At 37.2% G+C, this 9872-nt stretch overlaps 2 protein-coding genes across 2 annotated transcripts in view; both read right to left on the minus strand.

Annotated features, from left to right (window-relative positions):
* Positions 1–605: 605 nt before the first annotated feature.
* On the minus strand, positions 606–2283 carry LOC108750990. The gene is made up of 4 exons (XM_018490897.1): positions 1877–2283; positions 1443–1766; positions 962–1381; positions 606–888 (listed from the first exon to the last, which is right to left on the minus strand). Exons 1-4 carry the CDS (start codon positions 2195–2197, stop codon positions 673–675), a joined length of 1281 nt encoding a protein of 426 aa, XP_018346399.1. The 5' UTR covers positions 2198–2283; the 3' UTR covers positions 606–672.
* Positions 2284–3355: 1072 nt separating this feature from the next.
* LOC108750981 overlaps positions 3356–9872 on the minus strand; it is a 46728-nt gene continuing 40211 nt past the window's right edge. Inside the window, exons 2-4 of the mRNA XM_018490877.1 lie at positions 5848–9026; positions 5197–5663; positions 3356–4981 (exon numbers count right to left, since the gene is read on the minus strand). Of these exons, the coding sequence (XP_018346379.1) occupies positions 5242–5663; positions 5848–8008 (2583 nt within the window). The 5' untranslated portion in view covers positions 8009–9026 and the 3' untranslated portion in view covers positions 3356–4981; positions 5197–5241. The remainder of the gene's footprint in view (positions 4982–5196; positions 5664–5847; positions 9027–9872) is intronic.

Below are 9872 nucleotides of genomic sequence, written 5' to 3' on the forward strand. Positions count from 1 at the left end.
TGTATGCATATATCGTAATATGTTCACTATGGAGATTCTATAACGTTTCAGAAAACTTGGAAATTTGCAAGACTTTGCCTTGGCAAAGAAAAAGAATAATAAAAAGTTGTAAAAAAATATATTACGTAAACATTGTTTCTGATGAAGTTGCATGCGAGCAACATAATCCAATTATCATTTTCTTTATAGTTGATATAACATTACAGAAATATAAAAATATTAAGTGCAGTCTAAAGAAAATATATTTTTAACAGAATGAATAATTAATAATTTAAAAAGATTCTTCCCCTATATACAATTTTTTTTAGAGAAATTAAAAATATTTCATTTATTTATAGATAATATATAGATTCTTATTTATGTCGTAAGAAAATTTATATTAAATTATATCAAATAATACATTTGTGTTGTTTTAATAAGAATCTCTTCAGAAAAATTAAAAATATTTTATTTATTTAAATAATATAGATTAGTTAGTGTATCGCAATCCCATAAGCACAAAATATTCTTAGAATATTGAATGAATATTATTCCCTTTTTAATATTTATATAACATTCGAAGAATATTGTGTCTCTCATAAGGAGAAAACTTATTGAATTATACAAATAATACGTTTATTAATTGTTTTAATTATATTTTATAACAGATAATGATTTTATAGTAAAGCTTTGTTATATGTATCCTTTTTCAACGGCGTGAACTATGACATCCGCTAGTCTTTGCCTTCCGATTGTTGTAAGATCAGAAAATGATATCCCATCACTAATATCTATTGCTTCATCACCCTCAATAGCTGTGTCTATGGTAAATGATTCGGATAAATCTATCAGGCATAATAGGATAGCGTCAAGCGAAGCAAACACACCAAACACAAATTGCTCCTTCACCTGAAATTAATTACACATTGATTATAGTATTGTCTCTCTTGAGAAAAATTATCATAAAACGATCTCTTTTTACCTCTTTCATGAATAAATCCCATGGATAAAGTTTCTCTGGGTCAGACCCGAGTAATCTAATGGCATTGCTCAACTCGGAGTGATACGTTTTTAATATCTCATCAAAATATTGATCACGAAATGACTTCAGAGTACAAGCATAAATTAGAAACGACAGGTCTATGACAGGACTTGCGCAACGTGCAAGCTGAAAGTCGAGCATCAATGCTTGCTTTTGATTTCTTCCAATGTCGCGGATTAAAAAGTTTGGACCCCAACAATCACCTTCCACTACGATAGATGTAGGAGCATCTCTTCTATTACATAGTTCTGTACACTTGTTAAAGAGAGCACCAAATTTGTAAGAATTGTATTGCTTCTCAGCTTTGCTATTGGGATATTCGGTAGCTAATGCGTGTTTAATTAGAACTTGTATCTTTTCCTGGAAAAAGGTCCTTTTATTCCAGAAAATAAACTGATTCTATCATTTCGCTGTTACTTACATGAAACCCTTTGTACCAGTCCCAATGTTCATGGCTGAAGAAGGTTTCTTTCAAAGAATTTGTCATTTCTGCAAACTCTTCCTTTTTTTGATCTTTGTACGCAAATGAGATCGCGTGAAATTTGGACAATGTCTTCAAGACAGCTAAAGATTCTGCCCAATCTAGGCAGTTCTGTCGTGAGACGACACGAAATCCTAAGCAAGAAGCATCTTCTAAAATTAGAAAACCGTTATCGTTATCTGTGGAGGAGATTAAATGACGTGGTATACATAATAGATCGGTTTGTCCTTTTTCTGCTAGAAAGTTTTCAAATTTGGATATAATCTGCAAAATAATTAGAGAATGATTTATTTAGTTACACAAATAAATATAATTTTTTTCAAATGAAAATGTACAAGTCTCAGAGTAAAAGAAGTATAAATGTCTAATTTTACCTGCGTATAAAAAGCGATTTCGTTATGGAAGAAGTCTACACATCTAAGAGTCTTTCGTGTTCCAGGATTTTTTGGCATTGACTTTACGACAATATTCGCTTGTACATGTTGCTTTGGATCACCATTTATAATGCCATTTACTTTGCCCTTGTAAATATTTGACAAATAATTATCACCTTTAGCAGATCCCTCGTTAAAACTCCAATCTGTCAATTGCACTTCGTTTCCGTTGCATATTTTGGAGAGAATATTTATTAGCACATCTTCTGTGAACTGGTTGTTCATTTCACTTAATGTAACACACTTTTTATTCAAACTCATTCTTTTTTTTGTTATTATAATTAATTGATACAATTTACTAATATTTTATACGTTAAATATTACACTTATCTATTTATAATAACACGCGAAGGATTATTATAAGTCAATGAATTAACGAATTATGAGCAAATGCTAAATCAATAACGAGACTACTCTGCTTTATATAACTTATCTTATGCTTTATCAGAGTTTGATAAAGATACGAAATGTTAAGTACAAGTGCACTACAATTCTGTGTTATTAAACGTTTGTGTTACAACATTATAGAAAACTTCCTGGTATAAAGTCCACAAAGTATCTAATTTCTTAAGATTCCTGAGTAATCATCACAACCATATTGAATCATGACGTAATGATTCAAATAATTCCATTATGATGTAAAAAGCGATAAAATGCACATTAAATGCTTTTATTCAATGCGCATGCGTTATTTTCATTTATACGAGTACATGCTTTTTATGACTTTTCACGATTATTTATTGACCGTCAGGGAGGATAAGCATAGTTTTCGTCCATTTTTACAAATGTTTTAAAGCAATCTCATTATTTGGTTTTATTCAAATTGTCTTTATTTATAAACGACATGTATAATATGGCTGTGGACTATTCAGGAGCTTTAATTAGTAGATACTTTAATGTGTATTAATATGTACGATTAATACTTCTATTTAACATCGTTGATCAAATATTTTTCATAAAAATAAGGAGAGTTATATATTGTTATAAAATATACTTACCAAAGTCAAATTTTTTTCAATTAATAGATTTCGAAAGAAATCAATGTGATATCGTTATTCGTTGTCTCATATAAACATCATATAAAATCTAAAATCATATCTAATCTAATTAATCATAAAATATAATATATATATCAATATATAAAATATTAATAAACATTCTTTGAAAATAAAATAACATGCATGATATGTTTCTATGAGGAATTTAAACGAAATGGAGAATGAAAATGGAAAGAAATGGTACAATAAAAAAACAAAATCATTTAAATATGCATACATAACTAACACATTATATTTATATATTACAATATGAAATTTGTTTATAGGAAACCTAAATTTGGGAACATTTTTGTGTAATGCATGTCAAATTATAAACTCTGACAGCAGTCTTGTAAAATTTATCTAAATTATGCTACCCCGATATAAATTAATAATGTGAACACAATAACCTGTGAAGGTATATTCAAACTAAGATTCATTTTTTTTATAAAAATGTAAAAATCAGAAGTATGTTTTACGTACATCTGCTGCATCTAGAATGACTAAAATCGCATTCGAAAGTAAGACAAACGTAAGACTTCGCAAAAAAGCTTTTATTTACATTTGTTCCGTTTCATTTAGCGCCTAGGTAAATTTATAATTGCAATAAAATCCCACACAAATCGATCGCGCACACACTGATCACTTGTTGTGGAATGTTTCACATAATAAATACAGTTTCTGACATAAATTAAAATACAAGTCTTATATCTTTTTTTATACAACCAAGAAATGTATAAATTCCAATATCTCGAATAGAACCAATCGGATTCCATCATAACAGTAGATTCACTCACGACGAGCCCGTATACCTTATTTACAATGTCCATATATAAACATATACATTGCGACCTATTGATATACGAAGTGAAAGGTAAAAAGTACTATTTTGTACCTTAGAATCTGAGAAATAAAATAAAATGCTGGCCTGTGTGTGTGTGACATTAAATCGCACTTATGTCATCTATTCTAAATCGGTAATAGTATTTTTTTGACATCTTCCTTATTCTCCTTCGATTTATTAAATGTAAACCTGTTGACATTTTAGTCGCGTCTTGCCTAACTTAATGGCTAAACTTAACGTAACCCGCAATTTTCTTAATCTAGTCTTAGCCGCTAACTAAATCGTACAATTGGACTGAGTGATAAATTATCATCGACTGTACAAACATCGCTTTCAGCTTGACACAATCATATCCTAATCTCGGAATACCTGAATGAGAATCGTAATTGTTTTCCCCAGTTGAGTGTTTGGACCTCGCGTACAATTTTTTTTTTTGTAAAAAATATACTTCCTGCTGATCGCAAAGCTGACTTTATGTCGAATTTCCGTCACAATAGTAAATTCAAAGAAGAACAAGTATCAATTGAAAGGTGGTCATTGAAATGCTTTTTAATGTACGACTATGTAAAATAATGAATGTTATAAAAACTGCTGGGACAAAAATATAACGTCGAAGTCTTCTATAACGTGGCATCGAATAAATAGCAGTATGTTTGCTAAAATACATCGGAATTCCTTATGTGGCATTAGAACTAATTTAAAATCATTTGTTCCTTCAATACGTTCCACAGCCGTGTTCGGTACTAACAGTGAACATAAAACCGAGAGAAAAGCATTTTCCTATATACTTCAGTGAGACACATTATTTCTTTATTTTTTTTCAATCACATGAATCTTAATAAGTACCAAGTGCCTAATATAAGATCAAGTTTCAATATACCCTGAACTACCCACATATAGGTAGAAGAACCCCAAACGAGTTCGCCGTATACTTTTACTTGCTTATCGAGGATCAAAATAAATATGTATAGATATCGTACGGCAGAGGCTTGGCTCGGACGTCGATGCAAAGCGGGAGAGCAGGAATGGCAATTAGGTTGTCTATACACAGGACATATCTTACATAGAGTACGAGATAAAATTAGTTTAGACCGAAGTTTGCGAGGGCGACGATTCTCGCGAGTGTCGATATATCCTATGTTTCATCGACGACGATCGTTACGTCTGTAATAAAAAAACCACCAATTATATAACATTACTCATAAAGCTAAATGATTTAAAATTTTATTATTTATCTATCCCAAAATTTATTTATTACAAAAAATTCTTTGCTAATATTGTAATATTAGCGTCTTATTTATGCATTTACTAGCATTTTATTTTTTACATATTTCTCATTAAAATAATAAACGATTGAAAGTTTATTTCTCGTTACCTACCGAGTCAACAAGAATCACGTTCTAGTCATCGCGTTGGCACAGCCTTTATGTGTTGTTGTAAAGTTGGTGGTGGGTTTGATGTTGACTCGGATGCGAGTGTTGCAGCGTGTGTTGGTGCTGATGGGGGTGCTGATGCTGTACTGTGGGATGCCTCGCGTTATATCTAACACTACCAGCGAGCGAACTTCCCCTGCCGTGAGTGCCGACCATGCTCTGCGTATCGGACAGCTCATCTTCTTCCGCACCAAGACTCCGGAACCTAACGAAGCCGTCCTCGGCGACTAGCATCGTCGAGCCGCTGGTTGGAGCTTGTTCGTGTAGGCCTTGTACAGGCGTATGCCTCCCGCGAGTCTCTGAGTTCCTTAGAGTTTGTATACCGTTTCCATGACGACTTAAGGAACCCCGACCTTCGTGAGGAAAGTGGCCCATTGTACCTGACTTGCGGATGGAATGTCTCTCAAAGGTACCTGTACAACAAATAATCATTAGTTACTGCAAATTAATTAACAGTTATATTGAACAGTCCGATAATTAATATAATATTAGTCTCTTTTAGATTGATAATGAAAAGTAAATTTTAAACATTCAATTATAATATAGATTATATTATAGATTATTAATGAGAAATATAAGATGTTACAATTTTTTTACCTGATATGTTCAAATGCTCGGGCAAAGTATTCAGTGGAAAACTATCGTCGTAGACTTGTTTTCCTGTTCTCATGGTATAATTTTGAATCGCTTGGTTGGTACTACATATGGCGGGGTAGAGTACATCATCCATATTTTCGGTAGAGGTGGAACTGCCGCAGGGGAACAGAGCGAAGCCCGAGTGTGCCGAGTGTTGCTGCATCTGTTTCTCGCGCAACGGATATTGAGATAGGCTGGCAACCCAGGCTAGGAGACCACAAACGGATAGCTCTAGTAATCTGACGGAGAACTGCCAGCCCCACCAGAGCCATGGAAATTGTTGCGGACGTTCCTGAACGCCGAATACGCCGTAGAGCTGTACGAGGCCCATGAGGATGAACAACAGAGCGGTGGCAATAGTGGTGGTGATGGCAGTGCTGAGAGCCACCGTAGTAGGGTCGGCGCCCATCATATGATTTGCGCCGGCTGCCTTATTGCTGGCCATATGAATCTGCGAACGCACCACGCGGTACACGTACATGTAGCACAGACCTAGAGTGATGCAGACGATGATGTAAATGCACTGGCAGATGAGCGGCAGGATTCTCGCCTCGTCCTGATAGCCGAGCATGTGCGCGGACACGTGCAGGGATACGCACAGTATAATGTGCACCGTGGATGAAAATACAAGCGTAATAGGCGAGAGGATGTTGTTGTTAAGCGATGGTGCTTCCGAGCACCGGGCAAGGTACAACATCAGAGTGGCAAACGCCGTAGACAAGAGTGGTGCCGGCAGGTACATTAGTACTCTAGACAATGATTCTGGCAGCGAATGTCCGAGATTGTAAGCATCGTAAAAGAGGTGAAAGCACCTCAGAGTGCAGATTGTGGTCAACAGTAGATGAACGGCTAGGAAGTACGATTGCGTGAGTAAATTCGTTGCCTCGTTGAAACGCACGATCTTGTAGATCGAATACAAGGCCATGAGCGTAAACATAATCGCCGCGACGTACACGTGTAGCGACCAGGCGATCCGCCACGTAGACTCAAGTGGATGCGTGTCGACGTGTGGTATCAAACGGTCGTCATCGTCGTCGTCGTTGACGTTTGCTGGTCGCTTTGGCGTTGGCGCCGGCGGCTGCGCTTGCGGATACGGTAGCCTCTCCGTATCCACTATTTCGATACTATCAGTGTCATGTTCGTTCCTCAGGCCGTGATGATAGCTGTCGTCGTCCTGTCGGCCAGTGTTTGGTAGGTTGAAGATCGTTGGCTGCGTGACAGCGATCTTCGAAGGATCCACGGTACTGCCGGGCGCTTTCGGCGTCATGGTGCTTGGCGGCGACGTAGTTTTATCGGTCGTTAGGGCAGGAGGAATATTCGGCAGCAACGGACTTTTCGTAGCTAAAGGCTTTAATAGTATATCGGGAATATCCTGTTTCCTGCCGTTGCTGCCAGATAAAATCCTAGAAATACTGGGATAATGAAGAGTCACGAACGAAGGATCATTCGTGCCGTTCTTTCGATCGGCCTCACCAGATTCCGCCGGTCTCTGCTCTCTGCTGTCGGGCACATTTGCCGGTTTGATCCTCGTATGAGAATGATGTCTCTCTGGTACTTGAGAAGGACTTTGAGGTAGATCCGGCGGTCGGATGGGTATCCGCTCGTGCGCCGGCGTCAAGCTCGGTGGCGGTACCGGTCTCCTGTTGTTGGTATGCACGTCCGAGTTGGTACCTCGCAGCGTGGGTTTATCGGCGAATGGGTGCAGGTACTCTGGTGGTAGGGGTGGCGTGAAGAGTGCCCTGGAAGGAGGCGCGTACGACGGCAGATCCCGAAAGACGGGCGATGCTGTGGCCCGTGGCGCTGCCGGATACTTAATAGCGGGTATCGACGGGCTAGCGGTGGTTGTACTGGTGATCGTACTGGTGGTCAACGGCGATGGTACCGTCGACAACGTTGTGCTAGCCGACACCTGAGCATCGTATGCCGGCACGCTGCGCTTCGTGGTCGCGGAACTATGTGCCACCTTGTTGAAGATTGCCGCTAAATTCTTTTCCAGAACAGTGTGATCTAGATTAAAGATCGGGCCATTAGGTTTACCATCGCTGCTCGCTGAACAGACGGTCGAGCAGGATTGTATGGCCAGCAGAGCGGATAGGAGGAGCAGCCGCATTATCGGGGTCATGATGCTCGTATTGAAGATGATGATCGTGGACACTTAGATGCCCCGTCCGGGCATCGATTCATTCCATAACACGGTCAACGCCGCTTCGCGACGAAGATGACGTCGGGCAGGAAACTTTTAAATCCGTAAGGACACTTGTTGGGACGAATCTTTGTTCGATCCCGTATATGTCGATCTGTTATTCCGTACGTTCCTCCCTTTCTTTCGTTCCACGATTTCCGTTCGAAGATACTGATTTCCTCACACGGAATTCTGCCACACGTCACATTCCTGAGATTGGTTGTCTCTAGGTCTTCTCACCGTGTCATTCCTTTTCCTTGCGACATCCAGTACGTTTCTCTTCGACGTTGGCGTAGCGTTATATTTTATAGCCTGTACTTTCGCTGATCGATCGTGGATACTGTCGATACACACGAAAGGTTTCGATGGAGTAGGATGGGGTTAATAGTGTCTTCTTTGTAACTATACTTGTATCTACATTTTTCAGTGTTCTGCATTAAACAGAATCTCCCTTGACACTGCGATGTGTCGAGCGATTAGGCGGCGTGTAAAAACAGAATTCAATTTCTTCCTCGCAGCATCCACCATCCTCAGGGTCCACTACCGTCTCGTCTCATGTGCTTTCATTATATACGGAATACGCGAGCCAATCGCACCTGGATTATTTTGCCGTGTTAACTTTGTTACCGTTGTCCCACAGTTGACTCGATTTAAAATCTATCTACTTGCACGACCGATACAGCGACGACACGGGCTTGTTAACTGAGTTTGATCCGATATCGCTGTTGCTGCTGCTGTTTCTGCTGCTCTTGCCACTTTTGCTCCCAGAAGGCCATCCCAGATCCGCGAGAGCCCCGGCTGGAACGTGAATCGCCGGGGGAGCATTTAACGCACCGAATTGGCCCGTATTCCTAGTCGCCGACGCGGCTTTGTAATTACCGTATCCATTTCTTTAATTGGCAGCTCGTTGCAATCATCCGTTTCTTCTTTACGATTCTTTCGTGAGAGTGCCGGATACCTACAAAAAATATCTGTCGTTAATTTAAAGAAGTAACTTAGAACACAATAACATTTTTAATACATACGCATTTAATTAAATAAACAAAGGCTTCGTTTAAGAAAACTTTAGAAATTTTTATTTATTAATTACTGGATTTTACATACATTTTATATGTATTATATATATATATATATATATCAAGCAAAGTATATAAAAAATTGAATTTGTTTAAGAAAATACAATTTCCAAATTAAAAGAATTAAAAGAACAAATAATTCTAAATTTTCACGATTAATTTCAGATATCAATTACATTAGAATTCTTATGTACAATTTTCAGGAACATACAAAACACTCGGTGTTTCATTTCAATAATTATTTATTTATTCTATTGAAATTTGTTAACTAATTTTATTTTTAAAATAAATTTTCAGTTTCTCAAATTCCTCGAATCTTAATATTTCTTTATTAATTCTATTTCTTCTTTATCGATTACTTTTGCATGCCAGAATTTAAAGTAAATATTCCAAAGCGTAACTGTTAAGAATTTCAATCGAATATCAATAACTTAGTTGCTCAATAATGTAAAACACTTAATATAGAACAAACTTGCAAAAAATCTTTAAATTATAGGGAAGACTTACAATCTTTTATATAAAATGAAATGATTGAAAATTCCTTGACTTTTGATCAAATTTGATGTTCTTAAAAATTTTTTACTACGAATTTTTTTAGTGAGTTTTTAGTAAGAAAAAAATGTAAATAAGGAAAAAGGAAAGAGAGAGAGAGAGAGAAAGAGAGAGAGAGAAAGAGAGGAAAATAGATTGAGGTGTTTCGTTTGTGGCAAGTCATAGATAAATTTAAG

The sequence above is a fragment of the Trachymyrmex septentrionalis genome, unplaced genomic scaffold (genome assembly GCF_001594115.1).
Source record: "Trachymyrmex septentrionalis isolate Tsep2-gDNA-1 unplaced genomic scaffold, Tsep1.0 scaffold40, whole genome shotgun sequence".
Lineage (NCBI taxonomy): Eukaryota > Metazoa > Arthropoda > Insecta > Hymenoptera > Formicidae > Trachymyrmex > Trachymyrmex septentrionalis.